General features: G+C 44.0%; 1 protein-coding gene across 2 annotated transcripts in view; it reads left to right on the top strand.

Moving 5' to 3' along the window:
- The window catches only part of SIAE (sialic acid acetylesterase), a 42577-nt gene that overhangs the window by 1957 nt on the left and 19667 nt on the right, over window positions 1-20953 (top strand). For both annotated transcript variants that reach the window (XM_079762368.1, XM_079762367.1), the window contains exons 2-3: window positions 3289-3450; window positions 10079-10254. In XM_079762368.1, the coding sequence (XP_079618494.1) occupies window positions 3327-3450; window positions 10079-10254 (300 nt within the window). In that variant the 5' untranslated portion in view covers window positions 3289-3326. The remainder of the gene's footprint in view (window positions 1-3288; window positions 3451-10078; window positions 10255-20953) is intronic.

Here is a 20953-nt window from a genome sequence, read left to right as displayed (position 1 = left end):
ATTACATCATCTTCATTACCACTGACTCTTTTTCGTTGATTGATACTCTTAACTTTTCCTTCTTCATTTGGTTGCACATCCTGAACTCTTTCCTTCAAATCATTTCCCTGTGTTCATATTTATCACGTAATATTTGAGATGTACAAAAATATATGTAGCCATGAAACAATAAAATGAGCACCCATGGGTGCTCAGCCCAACTTAAGAGCTATAATGCTGCCAGCTTTATTGAGATTCCCTGGGTGTTCCTCCCAAGTGCACCCACCAGTTCCTCGCTGTCCTAATTTCCTCAGTCTACTTTTTTTTATAATCCTCACCCGAGGATATTTTTTCCATTGATTTTCAGACAGAGTGGAAGGGAGGGAGGAGGGGTGGAGAGAGAGAAAGAGAAAAATCTATGTGAGAAAGTCAAATGGAGTGGCTCTGGGAATCGAACCCGAGACCCTTCAATCCGTGGGCCGATGCTCTAACTACTGAGGAAAATGGCCAGGGCTCAGTCTACTTTTAATGATGGTCTCTTCCCCAGAACACTGATTCCTGTTTTGTTTTTTTAAAATCTAATATCCAAATGAAGGAAAAATTGAAAACCTAAAAAAAAAAAAATTTAAAATCTTAGGCCTACGTTTCTTGTCTGACCAACACTGACCAGTCCTGCCTCCTTCCTTAGCCTCCTGTTCTGTTCATTGCTCCATCCCTTTGAAGTGTTCCACTGGTCACTCAGTTTGGAATGTAAGCTTTAGAAGGACAGGGAATATGACCTTTGATTTACCACCAGCTTCGAACTGTGGCCGAGTGGAAGTTGTGGTAACATTGGAATCAAGTGGCTTGGTTTCTAGTCCTGTCATAAACTACCTATGTGATTTGGGGCCAAAGAAACTTAATGTCTGCAGAGTGTTTAGCACAGTGCCTGCCACAAGTAACTGAATTCATAGAATGTAAGCTTCCTGCTGGCAAGGATTTTTGTCTCTCCCCCCCCCCCCCACTGTTATATTCTCCATACTTAAATGGTGCCTAGCACATAGTAGGCATCAATAAATACTTGTTGAGTTCAAGAATTAATATGCCAGCTATCTTTTTAAATTACCTAATCTACTTGGGTCTCCGTCTGTTGGTCAGTAAATGCCATGATTATAAACTCTGGGTGTGAAAGATAAAAATAAAAATAAAAAATTCTTTTTATTTTTATTGATTTCAGAGAGGAAGGGAGAGGGAGAGAGAGAGAGAAACATCAATAATGAGAGAGAATCATTGATCGGCTGTCATCTGCACGCTCCCCCTCCCCCTCGCCTCCCACTGGAGATCGAAATCGCTATCCGGGCATGTGCCCTGACTGGGAATCCAACTGTGACCTCCTGGTTCATAGGTCGATGCTCAGCCACTGAGCCACGCCAGCTGGGCTACCTCTAACATTCTTTAACTCAGACTAGCGTCATGCACAACGAGGTTCATTGCGTGCGTGTTGGAGAAGACAGACCGATTTGCAAAGGTGTTTCCTTCAGCCTCAGGTGGCGGCTGCACACGTCTAGGGCCCTCCCTTTGCACCGGCTCATATGCCAGTGGCAGCCAGATTGCCTCACTCCATCCCTTCACCTCCACTCCCTCGGCTTAGCTTTTAGACCTTTAGTTTTCAGTTTTGTTCCTTAAGAAGCACCTACCCAAGACAAGGCCCTCCCACACACGTGCCTCTCGCCTTCCCTCCCGCAGGCTGCCGCTGTGCTTATGCAATTCCCCTTTGGTGCAGAGCCTCTCAGAGCTCTTTGCTGCGGGAAGCCACGCAGCTCCAGCCCAGTGGGCCTTCTGCAGGAGCTTTGATTGTCATGTAGGCTTCATGATGGAACGAACTCATCAGAGAGAGCTGAGGGTGTTTAGGGACGGGTTCTTACTCGAAGTGCGGGACAAATAGGCCACCGAGTCTGTGGAGGAGGCCCCATTAGCTGTGCTGCTCCTTAAAGGATGCCTGAGGGGCCATCATCCTATGTAGCTTCCAGGGAGGAAAATGTCAGCCTTGTTAGGTCTGATTCTCTTTCCTGCCTATCATTTTTGTTGAAAACCTTTAAAAAATTTTTTTAAATAGTGTTAATTATTTTCTTCTAGGGATTTTTTTGGGGGGGTCTGTTTTATTGAGACAAAGATGTAACGTAAGTTTCCCCCCCCCCCCCCCTTTTAAGTTTTGATGAGGAGCTCGCTGAGATAATGTGGATAGATGCTTGTTACTAATGAAATACTTCTATATAGGCTGGGTGTTAAAAATAGGAATGATCTTGTTAGAGTGAGTTCTTGTTCGGTCTTGTTAGTGACTCTAGAATAGAATCCACAGTTTCGAGTGCTCCTTCTCTTGTTCCTTGTGCATAATTTAGCTTGTGAGATGGGTGAAATGGTGACAAAAGACCTTTGTGAGGACACTGTGACCTTCTAACTCTCACTGACTTTATTTTTTGGCATCTTCATTTATCTGAGTTTACCTTCGAAGGACGCAGATTTGTCGCAGATATTCATAAATGCTTCTTTAGCATTCGCAGTGGGTTGTCAGAAAGCCACAATAAGGGGAATGATTTGAGGGAAATTCACACTGGTAGGGTGGAAAGGGGGGAAAGATTAGAGAGGGCTGCGTTGGAGAGAGGCAGGCTTCTTAATTCCCTGCTCCTCGGGAGTGGGAGTGGGAATGGAAAGTAGAGGAAGGAAGAGGTTTCTTCTCATAAACACCATCTGTGGGGTGCATGAAACGAGCATCTTAATGATTTGGGAGGAGAGAGTCAAGCAGTAGGGTCAGGCCTGAGAGCAAAGGCAGGCCAAAGCTCGGAAGGGGACGATGCCTGTAGGACACTGGTTGCCCTAGGCCAGTGGTCGGCAAACTCATGAGTCAACAGAGCCAAATATCAACAGTACAACGACTGAAATTTCTTTTGAGGGCCAAATTTTTTAAACTTAAACTTCTTCTCACGTCACTTCTTCAAAATAGACTCGCCCAGGCCGTGGTATTTTGTGGAAGAGCCACACTCCAGGGGCCAAAGAGCCGCATGTGGCTCGCGAGCCGCAGTTTGCCGACCACGGCCCTAGGCTCTTGGGAGTTTCCCTTATTGGTCTTGTACTGTGATGTCTCTTGTTGGAAACTGTTCTTGTTATGCTGCTTACCTCATTAGGAGGAATAAGATCTAGTTTTGGAAGATTAAAAGTACTGGGTATATTCAAATTCCCTTGTATAGAGACCGTATGTTCCTTGCTCTTTAACCAGACTCAAGCAGCGATGAGTCTTCCCGGTGATGCTCTTCCGTTTGCTGAATTTTCTAGATGCTGGTTTTCGATTTGCGTCATACATCAGTGACTACATGGTGCTACAGAAGGAGCCTGCAGGGGCAGTGATTTGGGGCTATGGCATATCTGAAGCCACAGTGACAGTGACTCTTTGTCGAGAGCAGGAAACCATCATGAAGAAAGTGACTCATGTGACAGGTACGGCAGCCCCCATTCTCTGTGTAGCTTTTGTCTTCTTCTGCCACCTGCTGGATTATCTGAAAATGAAAGCTTACTCTCCATCTCCCGTTATTCACCCGTCTATCCATCCACCCATCCACCCATCCATCCACCCATCCATCCATCCATCCATCCATCCATCCATCCATCCATCCATAAAGGCTATTTACCGTGTGCTAGGCACTGAGCATACAAATTAAGACTAAGTCAAAGTGCCTGTCCTCAGGGAGCTCATGGAATAATGGGAACAGACACTGAGTTACATGGTGCAGTGCGATAACTGCTGTGCTGAAGGCGTATATGGGGTGTCATGGGACACGGAAGAGAAACATCTACCTCAGATTGGACCGTAAGGGAAGGTTTACATAGAAGGTGGCGTTTGAACAGAATCACATATAAAGGAGAGGCAGTATTGGAGGAGTGGTTAGAACCCAGGCTCTGAAATTCACTCTCTGGACTCGGGTCCTGGCTCTGTCTCTTCATGGCTGTATCACCTTGGACATGTTATTTAATATCTCTGTGTCACAATTCATTTATTTGTAAAGTGAGATAATAGTATTTGAGATCATGTGGGTTCTAAATGAATTAGCACATACGAAGTACTTAGAACAGTGCCTGGCACACAATAAGCGCTGAATACATGTGTGCTGTTGTTATAGTTAGTATTGTTATTTAAGTCAATCACTCCAGTATTTACCGAGTGACTACGATGTGGCAGATACGGTGTTAGGTACTGGTGATACAGTATGAGCGAAACATGTGGTCTCTCCCCTAATGAAGCTAATAGGTTAGGCAAGGAGCCAGAAAAATAACAGCAGTTACTGGGAAGTGTGGGAAGTGCCACCGTGGGGAAGTACCGGGTGCTGTGGGCGTGCTGAGTAGGGATACTTAACTTAGTCTAAGGTTTATCTTGAAAGATAAGTCGGGCAAACCAGGCAGGGGGACTCTCCTGGCAAAGGCATGGAGGCGCTCGTGAGCTTGGGTCATTGGAGAAATGGCTAATTGAGGTTTGCCTGGAACACTGGGGTACGTGACTGGTGTTGGTTGACAGGAGACAAGTTTGGATGTATAAAGAAGCTTGTTTGTCATTGTTGAAGAAGTATTGGATGGATGGATTTAAAGCCCAAAATAACACAATCAGATTCGTATATTAGAAAGATTACTCTGGCAGCACTGTGGAAGATTGATTGGAGGTCGAGCAGACTAGAAGTGGTGGGACCTGTTAGCCGGCTATTGTGATGTTCAGGGACTAGGCAGGGAAGGTTTGACCCAAGGTAGTTGCTGTGAGGATGGTCAAGACGTTGAGAATTAGCAGCCTTACAAAGGAGCCTCTGTCTAAAAGAGAGAAAGATGGTGGTGGTGGGCGGAGATCTGTTTGTTGGACTTTCCACATCTGCTTGGTAGAGAGCGAAGGTAGTGTTTTAGTTTGTGTAGATCCACAAGCCTATTTCAGTAGCATCTTGCTTTGTCCTGCCCTATGAGGTAAAATGAATAAGATGTTATTTGGAATAAAGAAGGTAGATATGTAGGAAATTCCACGGGGCAGAAAGAAGATGTTTCTCAAAGGAGACACTGCAGGGTTTAAGGGTTGACGTCTATTTAAATACCAATGAGGACTCTGGGGTTTTTCAGCCAGACAGCCTCAGTTTGCCACTGTCTATCTCTGTTAATATACAACTTATTACCTGTATTCCCTAGGTGCCCACAGCAAAGTGGAATTTAATAACATAAAGGTTTTTGTCTGGCAGACTGACACTACAGCATGGGGAAAATTAAAACCTGGTGGACGGTTGGGAATATAGTCAGGTACTGGGCCTATTCAAATTGTCAAATGATGCATAGTAATTCAGACACAGGAATAAAATAGGGGACATTAGCATATATCCTCTCACTCCGACACACATGGGGATGCCCATGTGGATGATAAAATGAGGGTGTGTCTGCAAACAGATATATTGTCTCTAACTGAGAAAAGAAAAAGTTCCTGGTTGCAGTGTTAGCATGCATACTAGTTTTCTATGCTACATAACAAATTATCACAGACTTAGATGCTTAAAACAACATACCTTTGCTGTCTCACAATTTCTGTAGATCTGAGGCCTGGCTGTTGTTTAGCTGGGTGCTCTTCTCAGGGTCTCACAAGCTGAAATCCAGGCATCAATGGGCTGTGTTCTCATCCAGGGGCTCAACTGGGGAATGAGCCTCTTCCAAGCTCTCCAGGCTGCTGGCAGATTCATTTCCTTGTGCCTGTAGGATTCATGGCTGCATCTTGGTTCCTTTCACCTCTGACCTCTAGATAACTCTTTTTTGTTGTTGTTAATCCTCACCCACGGATAATTTTCCCATTGATTTTTTTTTCTTTAGAGATAGTGGAAGGGAAGGAGAGAGGAAGAGAGAGAGAGAGAGAAACATCGATGTGAGAGAGACACATCAATTGGTTGCCTCCTACTGGGCCCCAATGAGGGCCAAAGCTTGAACCTGCAACCCAGGTACATGCCCTTGACTGGGATTAGAACCTGTGACCCTTTGGCTCATGGGGCAATGCTCTAACCATTGAACCATACTATACAGGGCTCTAGATACTCTTAAAGGGCTCACCTTACTAGGTCAGGCCTACCCAGGATAATCACCCTTTTTATTAAAGTCAACTGATTAGGGACTTTAATCACATCTATAAAAACCCTTTATGCTTTCCATGTAATGTAACCTAATCATGAGAATGACATCTCATCCCCTTTGCCATTTTCTGTTGGTTGGAAGCAAATCACACATTCTGCCTGCACTTAGGGGGAGAGGATTATACAAGGGTGTGCCTTATTGGGGGTCATCTCAGGGGGTGTCTGCCATAGCATGCTACAGCTTAAATAACTTGCATAAACAGTTTTATTGACAAACAAGTACTTACGGTTTTTTTTGTGTTGTTTTGTTTTTTAACATTTATATTTGGTGGTGGTGGAGGACTTTATACCGAATAAATGCAGGTAGTAAAGGGGCCTGTAAAGCTTCCTTTACCTCCAAGTCACTTCCACAAATCTTGAAAGTGATTTGGCAGCTGGTGAAATGCCAGGATTCGGTGTGGGAAGTGAACAGGGTGGTTTCTTCCAGCTCTAGGTGTTTCCTTGTGGGAAGGGAAAGGTTGTGGATCATTTTCCTTTTTCTGTCCTTGACTTCTGAGATTTGGCACAACAACCTGAAAAATAATTAACATCTGATGTGAATAGCAAGAAGAAAAAAAGAAAGCACGTCATGACTAATCATGTCTCCAGACAAATTGTTTTAGTTGTTTTTTTTTTGTTTTTTTTGTCCCTTTGATTGTTTATTCTTCCCATGTTTAGATGGGGGTTGGTCGGGGAGATGTAGAGGAAATGGAGAGAGGGTGTTCCTTACCTGTGTCTTTTGCTGGAATGTGGAGAGAAAATAGAACAGCAAATAGGCCAGCAGATATGCTGTCAGACATGGAAACACAAAGGCCCAGTCAGTTTGCAAGGCTTTCTTGTTGGTGTCACAGCAGGGGGGGGTGGGTGGAGAAGGTTGTCATTTACAGGATGGAGTGCCTGGCACACTCTAAGTAGCTGTGTTACGAAGGAAGGAGATGAAACTTCCTAGATGGGAGAAGAAAGATCTGAGGAAGCAGAGATTTGAATGTGATGAAAATCTACAGAAACCTGCAAATGGATGGGGAAAAGAGGTGACAAGATGGCAAGTAATTAGGTCCCAGAAGAAGGAGCCAGAGCCACTGTTGCTCAGAAGGCCTCCCGGGATTTGCAGGAAGTCAGCTGGACAGTGAACGTTAAGTCTTTGTGGGCGGTGACTCAGTTTTATTATTTGGACTCAACCTATTTGGATCGCACAGTTTCTAAAAGCTACAACTGGACTTCATCATCCTGTGATGAGCTTCACTTGAACTAGTCCTAGCCTAACAGGCCAAGGACTAATCACTTCTCCTGTGAAACAAGGTGGCTTCTGCCTTGATAATCCCACCCTTGCCTTTGATCTGAGAAACAGTCTACACAGTGGCTGCTCTCCTGTGTATATACTTACCTGGGAGTAAATCCTCATTGTTTTATTTTTTAAATACATGTTTATTGATTTCAGAGAGGAAGGGGGAGAGAGAGAGAGATAGAAACATCAATGATGAATCATTGATCAGCTGCCTCCTGCACACCCCACACTAGGGATCGAGCCTGCAACCCGAGCATGTGCCCTGACCGAGAATTGAACCATGACCTCCTGGTTCATAGGTCACTGCTCAACCACTGAGCCAGCTGGGCAGTCCTCATTGTTTTAAATGGATTGTTTCTGAGTTACTTCGACCATTAGTAACCTCTCTGTAGTAGATCCGATTTCCCGTGCCATGCCTGGCAGTTAACTTAACACTCATTTCTGTATCAGCGTTTATTTTTCGGTCGAGTGGGAGAGGGTAAAAGCTAGAAACTAAAAGAACTTGAGGGCTAGAACAGAAGGAAGTTCTCCGAGGTCTCCAAGTCAGCTGAGAGGTTTCCTCAGACCAGTGCTTCGGAATAAGGCTCAGGCCTTAGTGGTAGTTCTCTTCCCTCCTGCAGGGGGAGCTCTCCCTCGGGCTGGAGTGGAGTGGTATTGTCAGGATGTTTTGCCCCCTTCCCTTATGAATGCTGGGCAGCAAAACTTGCAGAAACTCTGGTGAAGGCTGTCCTCTTCACCAGCCATATTGCCTGCATTGAGGTGGAGGGAAGATCAAGCTGACAGCAGTGGCGAGGAATGGGTTGTCTAGTCGTAGAAGGCTAAACGATAGTCCTGCCCTCCGTTTTCTGGGGGTTGACTTTATCATCATAAACGAGTACAGCTGGCGGCAGCAGGACAGAGCTCCGGTGAGCCATGTCAGTGCAGGGAGCCTGGAAGGACCTTGGCAGGACTGCCGTTGGGACAGATTGGCGTGTCTGCCTGCTCGGAAGTGTGAGCCATACGGAGCGCGTGCACCTGTGTGTGACACAGCCTGTGCCCGCTGCCCACTGCTCCCAAGGCAGTGCTTTTCCTGCTTTGGGTGAGTTAAACGTATGATGTGTTGATGTCTGGCTCTCAGTGGTATAAAAACAGTAGCGGGCATTTGGTCGCAAATATGAGTCAGTTGTGCTTACTGGAGGAGCCAACGTGCACCCTTTCCCTGGTGCCTTGGGGGTCTTGGACATTCCCCCCAATAATGAGCGGTCCTTTATAGGCTGAGCTTGTACTGATCTCCTGTCCTGCATCTGGACTTCTCCTGCTTCTGCTTAGCTCTTGCTGATCAGAAAGAACTCAGCACCCTGTCTGGCTCCTAGTAGTCACTTGGGTAGTATTTTTATAATTATTATTTTTTTTACAGACTGGTAGAATAACTTCGGGATGCTTCATTTCCAGTTCTCAACCATTCCTTCCCATTGAAATTACATTAAATTATAAATCAGTCCCTATTCTTCTGCATTATGCCAAGAAGATTTATTTTTAAAAGATTACTTCTCTATTTTCTCACTCTCATTTTTTCAACTTTGTTCATGTGGTTTGGTTCTCCTAGGCATAATTTTGCCACTTTGAAGATATTTTTTTTTAAGTTTCTGAGTATGATGTTTGCAGAGGTGGTGGCGTGAGTGGGTGAGAGGGAGGAAGGTGGCAGGGAGGTGGTTCCTAAGGAATATGCTAGGAATTTCTGAAATAGGGTCTTGGGTAACTTTTCATCGCTTTAATTGAGCCTGAAAACCTTAAGTCTGGTAAATAACTCTGAAAATAATTAATTGGGCAAGTCTAAATGTCTTCTTCATAGAGAGTCTAATTTTGAAAAAAAATATATGTTTTTATTGATTTTAGAGAAAGGGGAAGGGAGAGCGATAGAGAGCTAGAAACATTGATGAGAGAGAAACATGGATTGGCTGACTCCTGCACGGCCCCCACTGGGGATCCAGCTCACAACCTGAGCATGTGCTGTGACCAGGAATCAAACCAGTGACCTCTTGGTTCATGGGTTGATGCTCAATCATTGAGCCACCCTGGCTGGGCCAGAGAGACTAATTTATATGCCTTTCAATACTTCTTCCTGTGACACTTTCTCCACTCACCTGTTTAACTGTTGACAGGAGAGCCCAGAACTACTGCTAGTATTAATCCTTGGTAGCAATGTGGGGTGGAGGTGGCGGTATTGAGAACAAAGATGATACCATCAGGCAAGGGGAAGTTTCACATTACAAATGATTTTCTCTAATTGGGGCACTGTGAAAATGTATTAGATTATGGTTATGTTAATATTGACAGCTGTATAGTTCAATAAGAATTTCTATTTTGTTTTTATTAACCCCCCTTGAATTTTAATTTCTTTTGTATTTTTGTCTTTCCTCATGTAGGATTACAACTGGCTAATTTTTTTCTCTTGCAAACGCTTCAGTTAAAAGTCAGAAGGGATTGGCACAGATTAAGGATAGAAATGCCGCTGCTGTTATTTCTATTTGCTTGTCTGAAATGTGGCCAATTTTCATAGCTTTGAATTCAGTTGATCACCGAAGCTGGGAAGGGCCACAAATGAGTATGATGCGTGACAGGATTGGGCTTTAATTTAATTTTAATTAATTGATTAATTCCTTGGAGCCTTTTGTTATTATTTCAGCACACTCTAATAAATGGATGGTGGTACTGGATCCTATGAAGCCTGGTGGACCTTATGCAGTGATGGCACAGCAGACTTTTGGAAAAATGAACTTAACCGTGGGAGTTCATGATGTCTTATTCGGAGATGTCTGGCTTTGCAGTGGGCAAAGCAACATGCAGATGACGGTTTCACAGGTAATTTTCAGAGTCTCAGTGATAATACATAATGTTGATGTTGTGGAAAAAGGAAAAGAAAGAGGAGGAAGCAGCAAGGAGGAGAAAGAGATAGAAATCTTTGTACCATGTGCCAAGATCTGTTCTAAGTGCTTTGCCTGTTTGAGTTGACAACTTTATGAGGTAAGTACTTTATTCATGACTCACAGACTAGGAAACTGGATCACTGAGATTAAATTACCTGCGTAAGGTCACAGTTAATAGTGGAGCCAGGACAGGACCTGGTGATGCGACTCCAGAGCTGCTTTCTCAGTCACGGTGAGTGTACGGTCAGTGTGCCAGGCATTCTTGCCTCACCTTCCTGAGCTAAAGGCAGAAGCTAGAGTGTATCTGATGGTAACAGAGGTTTCATAACAAATTGAAGACAAAGGAGATTACTCTTCTTTTTGATTGATCTTAGTAGATGAGCTTCTGGAGAGAGCCTAGGGAACCAAAACAATTAGATTTTGTTTTAATGCTGAGCAACTAATACACTACTTGTCTTCTGTTGTCATGGAGATTGAAAAAATAAGATTGAATGTTGGCTTAGCCTTTTACTAGGGTATGGCTTAGAGAAAATCACTTGGTTTTTTTTCTTTCTCTTTTTTGTTGTTGTTAGTTGGTTGGTTGTTTGCTTATTTACTTACTTGGTTGGTTCAGTTTTGAACTATGTAAGTGTATTATATTCTAACTAAAAATGTCTGTAGCTGCTGTGAGGAAGCATGTTAGATGCTGGGAGGGGGCAGTTTGAAAAAACAAGAGAAAAGAAAAAGGAGAAATGAAAGTTCTTCCTTAAGCTGAGCAAAAAGCCTGCTTTCCTCAAGTTGTTTTTGTTTTTGTTTTTCCTTTTTGTCAGGGTTGGTTCTTTGGGTGACTATGAGGTCCTGCTAAATGGAAAAAGACATTCTTGATTCTATTCTCTCTGCTGATCCCTAGATGTCCTGGGTTTCCGTATCCTTCACCATGCTCGTCAGTCTTCCCCAAATACAACCCAGGATACCACTGTCCTCTCCGGGGTGAGGCCCCAAGCAGAGCTCGGGTCTCCAGCACCGGTCTGGCCAATACGATGGTCACCTCCCTTGTTTTGAGAACTATATTTCTACTAATGCAGCCCATGTTCACGCTTGCTCTTTTGGAATCCTCATTTTCCATTGCTATTAACTGAAACAGCCAACCTTCATCCCCAGGTGCTTCTGCCTACTCAGCTCTTCCCCGTCCCCCGCTGGTGCAGCTGTGTTCTCACTTGGTATTTTGGAGACTTTGTTTTTAAAACATACTTTATAAAAATGTGCTTAAAATTACACTTATCCTTTTAACCATTAAATATACAGAGTGGGGCAAAAGTAGGTCTACAGTTGTTCATATGGAAAATAATACAATCTACACTAATAAAAGAGTAAGATGTAAATTGACCATACCTTTGTGACGCCCACCAGCCAATCAGGAGCGAGTATGCAAATTAACCCAACAAAGATGGTGGGTTAATTTGCATGATGCAGGCATTCCACATCACCCCAGCTGCTCTGGGCCTCTGGGCAGTGTGGGAAGGTGGAACGGCAGCTCCGGGCCAGAACGAAGGCGGTGCTGGCAGCCAGGGGAAAGAAGGCCCATTCTTGCATGAATCTTCGTGCATTGGGCCTCTAGTAATAAATAATAATACAAGAAAAACAAAATATTGTGTTTCACACACTCTAACTGTAAACCTACTTTTGCCCCACCTTTTATTCACCCTACTGTGTGTACCCATACCTTATCTCTACTTAAAACTATTTCCTCATCCTCAACATAAACTCTGTACCTGTTAAGCAATAATTCCCCTTCTTCCTCCAGCCCCTAGTAACCTCTAGTCTGCTTTCCTCCTATGAATTTGCCTATTCTAGTTACTTCATATAAGTGGAATCATATTTGACTTTGTGTCTGGATTATCAAGCATAACATTTTCAAGGTCCACCTGTCTTGTAGCATACGTCAAAATTTTATCCCTTTTTATGGCTGAATTGTATTCTATTTTATATGACACATTTTGTTTATCCATTTACCCGTTGATGGACACCTGGGCTGCTATTGTGAATAATGCTGCTATGAACATTGGTGTGCAGATATCTGGTCCATTCCCTGCTTTCCATTCTTTTAGAAAAATACTTGTGAAAGGAATTGCTGGGTCACCTGTTAGTTCTGTGTTTAACTTTTGAGAAACCACCAAACCATTTTCCACACTGGCTGTACAATTTTGCATACCTACCAGCAATATGCAGATGTTCCAGTTTCTCTATGTCCTCAGTAACACGTGTTACTTTCCCTTTTTTAATTTTTTTATTATAGCATGTTAGTAGGTGTGAAGAGGTATCTCATTGTGGTTTTGATTTGCATTTCCCTAATGACTAATGATATTGAGTACCATTTGTAAGACTTCTTTGGATAGATGTCTTTTCAAGTCCTTTGCCCATTTTTGAATTGGGTTATTTGTTGTTGAATTCTAGGAATTCTTTAAATATTCTAAATAATAATCACTTGTCAGGTATATGATTTGAAAATGTTTTATGTCATTCTTTTTTAAAAAAAATATTTTATTGATTTTTTACAGAGAGGAAGGGAGAGGGAGAGAGAGTTAGAAACATAGATGAGAGAGAAGCATCAATCAGCTGCCTCCTGCACACCCCCTACTGGGGATGTGCCTGCAACCAAGGTACATGCCCTAGACCGGAATCGAACCTAGGACCCTTCAGTCCCCAGTTCCGACGCTCTGTCCACTGAGCCAAACCGGCTAGGGCTATGTCATTCTTTATATTGTTATTTCATTTCCCTGAGGGTGTTCTTTGATACACAAAAGTTTTTTTCTTTTGATAAAGTTCAATTTATGTCTTTATTTCTTTTGTTGTCCTTTTGGTATCATATTCATGAAATGTTGCCAAATCCAATGTCATGGACGTTTTCCCCAATGTTGTCTTCTAAGAGTTTTATAGTTTTAGCTCTTAAGTTTAGGTCTCTGATTCTTTTTGAGTCAGTTTTGGTACATGGTGTAAAACAAGGGTCTAACTTCATTTTTTTGAAGTTGGATATCCAGTTCTTCCTGCACTATTTGTTGAAAAGACTGTCCTTTCCCCACTGAGTGGTCTTGGTACTCTTGTCAATAATTAATTAACCATTAATTAATATATAAAGCTTTATTTCTTGGCTTTCTATTCAATTCCATTGATCTACAGGTCTCTCTTTATATCAGGACCACACTGTTTTAATTACTGTAGCTTTGTAGTAAGTTTCAAAGTTGGGAATTGTGAGTCCTCCAACTGTGTCCTTCATTTTCAAAATTATTTTGGTTAGTCAGGGTTCTTGCAATTCCATATGAATGTGAGAATATGCTTTTCCATTTCTGGGGGGAAAAAAGGCTACTGGGATTTTTGATAGGTATTGTGTTTGAATCTGTAGATTTCTTTGTGTAGTGTTGGCATTTTAACTTCTATTGTGAACATGGGATGTCTTTCCATTAATGTCTTTACTTTTTTTCCCAGCAATGTTTTATAGTTTTTGGTATCTTCTACCTTCTTGACTAGATTTATTATTAATAATTAGCTAATTACAATGGTATCACTATAATAGATTAAGAACTTGGAAATATTATTGTTTTCCCTAGCTCTTTCTCTAAAACTCAGTTTCTTCACAAGTTGACTTTTATTTTCCTGCCTTTCTTTTGTTATCTATTTCTCTTTCTTTGAGAACATTTAAATTTGAGATTTTAAAATCTACAACTAGACCATGATCTCAATGAATTTCTTTTTTTATTATAAAATTGAATCCTTTAACATACGTTATGATTTCTTATTTTGCTTATTTCTTATTTTGCTTCTACCACTTATAGTTTCCTTTTTTCTTTCAAACGAATTACTAAATAATGTTACTAAAAAGATTCTACTCTGGACCTCTATACTTCATTTCATTATTAGTTTTCTAATTCAAAATCCAAATTCTTGCATTTATGTTTTCCTAATCAATATTTTATTTGCTCTTGCTTCCTGCCCTACTTAAATATATGAAAACCTTTTGAATGTAAATGTTTACTAAAATGAACTTTAGCCCTAGCTGGTTTGGCTCAGTGGATAGAACACCGGCCTGTGGACTGAAGGTCCCAGGTTCAATTTCCAGTCAGGGCACATGCCTGGGTTGCGGGCTCGATCCCCAGTGGGGGCGTCCACGGGGCAGCCGATCAGTGATTCTCTCTCATCATTGATGCTTCTCTCTCTCCCTCTCCCTTCCTCTCTGAAATCAACAAAAATATATTTAAAATGAACTTTAACTGGATTCCTTTGTAACTTAAGTGAATGGCAGCAAAAGTGAAATTTTAGCTCTTGAAGGAAAGCATGGCTTTGTATAGAAGTAGAATTGCTGTTAACTCGTTAAGGAAAACAGTACTTCCCTAATGCTTTAATTGCAGTTCTCTGTTTGCAAAGAAAGGCATGGGCCAGATCTATTTTTATTTATACAGTCAGGTTCTCAATAGCAGTCTATGCCAGGGGATCTCGTCTCACTTTTTGTTGAGCTAAATCAGATCGTTGCTGGTGGAAATCGGGTCCTTTTCCACGGGATCATGAGGAAAGCATTCCAGGGACCCATGCACGGGGGATTGTGGTGTGACAAAATGTATTCCAGAAAGCTGCCCCTGGGTTTCCAGTATCCCATCTCCCTCCATCCGGCCATGGAAAAAGTCCAAAACAAAGGCCAGTGTCGAGAGTTTCTGTTTCATATGAAAGCTTAGTCCTTTGGAGCCCAAACAGTCTGCCATGGCCTGGTTGTTAGACCTGCATGGTCATGTTTGTGTGTGTATGTGTGTATGTGTGTGTGTGTGTGTGTGTGTGTGTGTGTGTGTGTGTGGCGGGGGGGCAGGAGAGAGAGAAAGAGAGAGAGGAGAGAGAGAGAGAACACAAACGAATGGAACTAGCATAGGTCACCGAGCAAGAGAGCTCCTTTTTGTTCCAGGACTTATAATCAGGAGCTTTTTCAAAATAACCAATCAACTTACCAAGCTTTCTTGGCTTCTGATGGGTCCACCTCCTGATTAGACTGACAGGCCTCCATGGTCAAGCATGTACCCTTGCACCATTTTGACTTCTTTTGCTCATGTGCTTACTGCCCGCTCCCCCCCCCCCCCCCCCCCCCCCCGCCGCCCCCAAATCTGGTACCAGAGGGGAAAGGGAGGGATGTTAATCCTTGGCAGGGCAATGCTGAGATCCCCTGGGGTGTGTGTAATGCTGTACCTTCCTGGTGAAGCAAATAGGCTCATGCCCCATTCCCTTTGCTTCCTTCCTTAATATCTAGTTGCCTATGGTAACAAGATTTTTAAACATTTTATCTTGCCCAGCCAGTGTGGCTCAGTGGTTGAGTGTTGACCCATGAACCAGGAGATCCCGGTTCGATTCCCGAGGTCAGGGCACATGCCTGAGTTGTGGGCTCGGTCCCCAGTGTGGGGCTGTGCAGGAGGCAGCTGATCAATGATTCCCTCTCATCATTGATGTTTCTGTCTCTCTCACCCTCTCCCTTCCTCTCTGAAATCAATGAAACTACATTTTAAAAAGTTTTATCTTTATCGTTGAGAATAGTGCAGATGTCCCCCCTATTTTTCCCCATTGCCCTCCTCCACCCAGTTCTCATCCCGCCCTGGTAACAGGATTTTGGTAAGAGTGAACACATTCTTTCTGCCTAGAATTTACTCTTTATCATCTTCTGTATTAAAGGAAGGCTACAAGCTCTGAGATATATAAGGGGATGCGGGTGGGGGGTAGAAAGATTCCACCTGACACAGCCAAGTGTTCATTCTTTATTTTATTGGTTTTAAATCATGCACTTAGTATGTATGACAGCCTTTTAGGTGCTGACAGTACCAAAAGCCAGGGTTTCTAGTCTCCTAACATTCTGTAGAACTTAATTTTTTATCAAAAGGATACCGTATGTGACTCCTCCATATTCCTTTTCTCACAAAGATCCCCCCCCCCTCTACTGCAGCACATAGGGTGTCTGTCTCTTTTTTCCCCCCTCACCCTTTTCTCCCTCCATGTGACTTTTCTGAGGAGGTAAGGTTTCCACTATAACATACCACTCTTCACATTCAAATGAAGGAAATGGCAGATTGTAGGCCTATCTTGTTGTTAGGGTAAAGTGGAATTTTTAAATTGAGTGTTATTTATAACACCGAGTGAGATGTTTATAAATGGAGAAAAGCCTTAAATGTTCATCTGTCGCCTCCTAAGACAGGGTAGGTCTTAAGACTTGGATATTTCTAGTCAAGCTCAGAAGAAGATGGCCAATGTCAGACAGGAAGCCCGTTTCTCAATATCTTGGCAATCCCCATATCCCTACTTTCCAAGCAGAGAAATTACAATCCAGAAGAGAAGGGGTATTAGCACATTACAACAAAAGATTCACAGGAGTAATGATGGATGGCTTACTTATAGTTGTTTCCTCAACTTTAAGACTGCTGTATTATACTGTAGTAGTGATACCATTGCCATTAACTAGTTATTAATAATAGGAGCAAAGGGAAGGCCAAATATTACAGGCATGTCATTTAGGTAACTTCACCAGGAAGCAAAAGCTTTGCACACACCCCAGGGAGGAGAGCAGATGCGTGCCCAGTAAAGTTGGGGTGAGGTCTGTAAGGTACTTGTCTGTCAGTCACACTTGGGAACAGGCCATTGACCAGAATGGGCGTGGCCACTGCAAGGATGAGAAATTTGGGATATTGAATCCCTGAACAAAGAGATGTCCTCTCTTGGCCCACGTGGCTCCTGGCTCAGGCGTGGCTCTCCTGTCTTCACCCACATGGCCCACAGCCAGGTGGACTCCAACACAATGGACTAATGGACTGCTGCTAGCCTGATGCTCAACTGGAGCTGGTTCCAACATGGAAAAAAAACACCCCAAAAACCCAACAAAAAACCACTGGACACTGGCTTTGCTCCTAGCTTTACTGAAACTCCAGCTACACTTCTTCCATGACCCGAATTGGGACTTTGGAAAACCAGGGATGTAATTCCACGCAAATAAAAACCACATCCTCCCGCGTGAGTCTCAGAAAATTCTTTTTCTGGAGATATTGTAAGGACCCCACCCCCACCACCCAGTGGGGAAGAGGAGACCCCGATTTCCCCGATAACTGGAGAAGGTGAAATACAGAACACACACACGTCCTCTCTCTCTCTCTCTCTCTCTCTCTCTCTCACACACACACACACACACACACACACACACACACACACACACACACCACAGGCCTTGCTCCTCGTGCAGACCCCATGCCAAGATTCTCCGAGGAAATAGAATCTTGACGTTTCTTCATTAATTCAAGAACGTGGTGTAAAGGTTACAAATTGAACACTGGTGAGCAGCTGCTTTGATGCTGAACGGCCGGTCCCTAGAGAGGCAGTGTTGCTCCCTCTCAGCCCAGCAGCCCTAATGACTTCAAATACCTCGGTATTCATTTCCATCCTCATTTAAATACTTGGTAGGAAAATAATTACACTGAGGTGTTTGATGAGATGAAATCTGATCTCAGCAGATGGAGTAAGGCTTCCCCTTTCATCAGCAGGGAAACCAAGTGTCATTTAAATGAAAATCTTCCTGAAATCTCTTTATTCCTAAGTTTGTTGCCAATATCCCCAAGGAGATGCATCCATCAAAAAGGCTTGCTGATGTAGGGAAAGGATGCCAGTTTCAGAAGTAATTGTCATCAGGTACAGCAAGAATTTTCTCCCACCCCCATTTTTTTTTTTTTTGGCTAATCCTCACCCGAGGATATTTCTCCATTGATTTTTAGAGAGAATGGAAGGGAGGGGGAGAGACAGAGAGAAATAGCGATGTGAGCCCTAACCAGTTTGGCTCAGTGGATAGAGCGTCGGCCTGTGGACTCAAGGGTCCCAGGTTTGATTCCGGTCAAGGGCATGTACCTTGGTTGTGGGCACATCCCCAGTAGGGAGTGTGCAGGAGGCAACTGATCGATGTTTCTCTCTCATCGGTGTTTCTAACTCTCTATCCCTCTCCCTTCCTCTCTGTAAAAAAATCAATTAAAAAAATATATAAAGAAATAGCGATGTGAGAGACATACATCAATTGGTTGCCTCCTGCACCACGCCCTGACCAGGGCCAGGGATGGAGCCTGCAACGCAGGTACGTGCCCTTGACCTTAACCAGAGCTGAACGAGACCTTTCAGTCTGCAGGCCAACGCTCTACCCACTGAGCAACACCGGCGGCTACGGCTCCCGCCCCCAACTTTGTTACCACCTCATGTGGCTTTCACGTTTTGACTTGAAATAACACACAAACGTGAGTTTGAAAATAGAGGTTTTTCAGCCAGTGTTTCAGATCCAGTTCTGTGTGCTGGTAACAGCACCGGAGAATGCCAACCACCCCGACTTGGTTGGCCTTGCAGTCCTCTTACGTGTTAGCGGCGGGTGTAACAGACCAGTAGCATGTTCGCCGTGCTGCCTCCCCGAGCTGGGCGCTGGCAGCTCATGCGATGAGGCACTTGCGTTCCTCGTCGTTGTCGCTGCGGAAGCGGGTGTGGGTGGGGAGAATGGAAGCAGCTCCATCCACTGTTTCCATGGAAGCAGCAGACAAGCCTTCGCACTTGGTGAGGAACTGAATTTCAGGGGAGAGGATTCTTTACAGGTACTTGCTGCTGAAAAATAATGCCCCTGCCAGAATGTATACTGAGTGCGCTGGCCTGTCCTCACGCACTGATGTTTATTTTACATTAAACTCGCCAGGCAGGATCCTGAGCACACAGATCTGGATTTCCTATGGAATTTTCCCGAGACTCTAGGCAACGTGTGTCCTGACAGTGGGAAGACCCATAACCCTGACGGGCGAGAGTTGCTGCTCCCAGAGGGAGCGTTTCAGGCTGTGGCTTCCACGGTGACCAAAAGAGCCATTTGTGTCTGGCCGTCTTAGTGGCCACAGCAGGCTCAGCGGCAAGTCAAGAGGCGAGGCGGGGGTGGGGGCAGGGGGGCAGCCTATTTCAGCGGAATGCTCTGTGGGGGCAATCTGGCAGCGCGCTCGTGTATCTCACAATGTGGGCTGGACGGCCAGCTGTATTCTCTGTGGTGGGCGGGAGGGAAGGCGAGCCAGCTGCGCTCTCTGCGGCTCGCGGCCAATGGGAGGCGTCCAGCCTCCTGTGCATCTCGCCGGGCAGGCCTGCCTCAGCTGGAGCGCTGGTTCCCTGAGGCCAGTGATAACGGGGCTTCCTGACGCTCCCCTTAGCCCTTTGTTTGGGAAAACCAGACCAGTCCAGGGGGATAGAGAGGAGACAAGGAAGAACAAAGCAAAAAACCAAAGCAAAAGAGTGTATTTACAGTATCTTCTTTAGAAAAGAAATCAGGATGAAAGGAAATGGCACTTAGGCATAAGCTCCTAGAGGAGTGATGCCCAGTAGGACCAACAGTGCGTATACACAGTTCCGACCACACGCGTTCTTGTCCAGAAAAACTCCACGTCCTTCCTGTCATACTCTCAGCAGTGGGTTCATACAGCGATTTGGGATGGACATTTTTTCTTTGTTTCGTTTCTGGGGACTGTTCTCAGCAGTCACCCTGAACACTGCTTTTCAAATTGCCATTTTTCTCCCAAGTTTTTCTTTGGTGAGTTGCTGAGACCCAGATGAGAACATAAGCATGCTGAGGCTGATTTCAGTATGTTTCAGGAGTTCAACAATCATTTCTCAGGCGTGTGTGTGTGTGTGTGTTTTTTTTTTTAAATATATTTTATTGATTTTTTACAGAGAGGAAGGGAGAGGGATAGAGAGCTAGAAACATCGATGAGAGAGAAACATCGACCAGCTGCCTCCTGCACACCCCCTACTGGGGATGTGCCCGCAACCAATGTACATGCCCCTGACCGGAATCGAACCTGGGACCTTTCAGTCTGCAGGCCGACGCTCTATCCACTGAGCCAAACCGGTTTCGGCTGTGTGTGTGTTTTAATATGCTTCTCTTATGTGGTATGGATGACACAACTCTGCCTCCCCAAGGCCTTTTGGGCTCCATTTTTTAAGGAGTTTTATGTTATCAGATACTTTTTCTCAATAGAAGTATTTTCATTTCAAGATATCGCAGTGGTCTCATGGGCAGTTGCTCTTCTTTCGCCTAAACCAGTGGTTGGCAAACTGCGGCTTGCGAGCCACATGCGGCTCTTTGGCCCCTTGAGTGTGGCTCTTCCACAAAATACCACGGCCTGGGCGAGTCTATTTTGAAGAAGTGGCGTGAGAAGAAGTTTAAGTTTAAAAAATTTGGCTCTCCAAAGAAATTTCAATCGTTGTACTGTTGATATTTGGCTCTGTTGACTAATGAGTTTGCCGACCACGGGCCTAAACCACGCCATTCTTCCTCCCATCCAATACAGACTCGATCCTTGCGATCTCAGGTTTTATTGCATTCCGACCTTCTCTGGGGACATGATTCTTCATGATCTCTTTTGGACAAGGTAGATTAAGGTGACTCACACCACCCCATCATTGGTTTCGGTTACTCATTTCATATTGTGTATTGAAGGCTCAGAAGGAGTTCAGAGGACCTTGTTGACATAAGAAACATCCAAACCTGTAGAAAATTCTTATGAGTTTATCTGAGCCAAACCCACAACAGTTGTCAGGCAGCAAAATCTCAATGGATTGAGAAAATGCTCTGGAGAATGGCGAAG

This window comes from Cnephaeus nilssonii (assembly GCF_951640355.1).
Source record: "Cnephaeus nilssonii genome assembly, chromosome: 22".
NCBI lineage: Eukaryota > Metazoa > Chordata > Mammalia > Chiroptera > Vespertilionidae > Cnephaeus > Cnephaeus nilssonii.
Note: the sequence above shows the minus strand (reverse complement) of the source record. Positions and strands in the feature narration are given on the sequence as shown.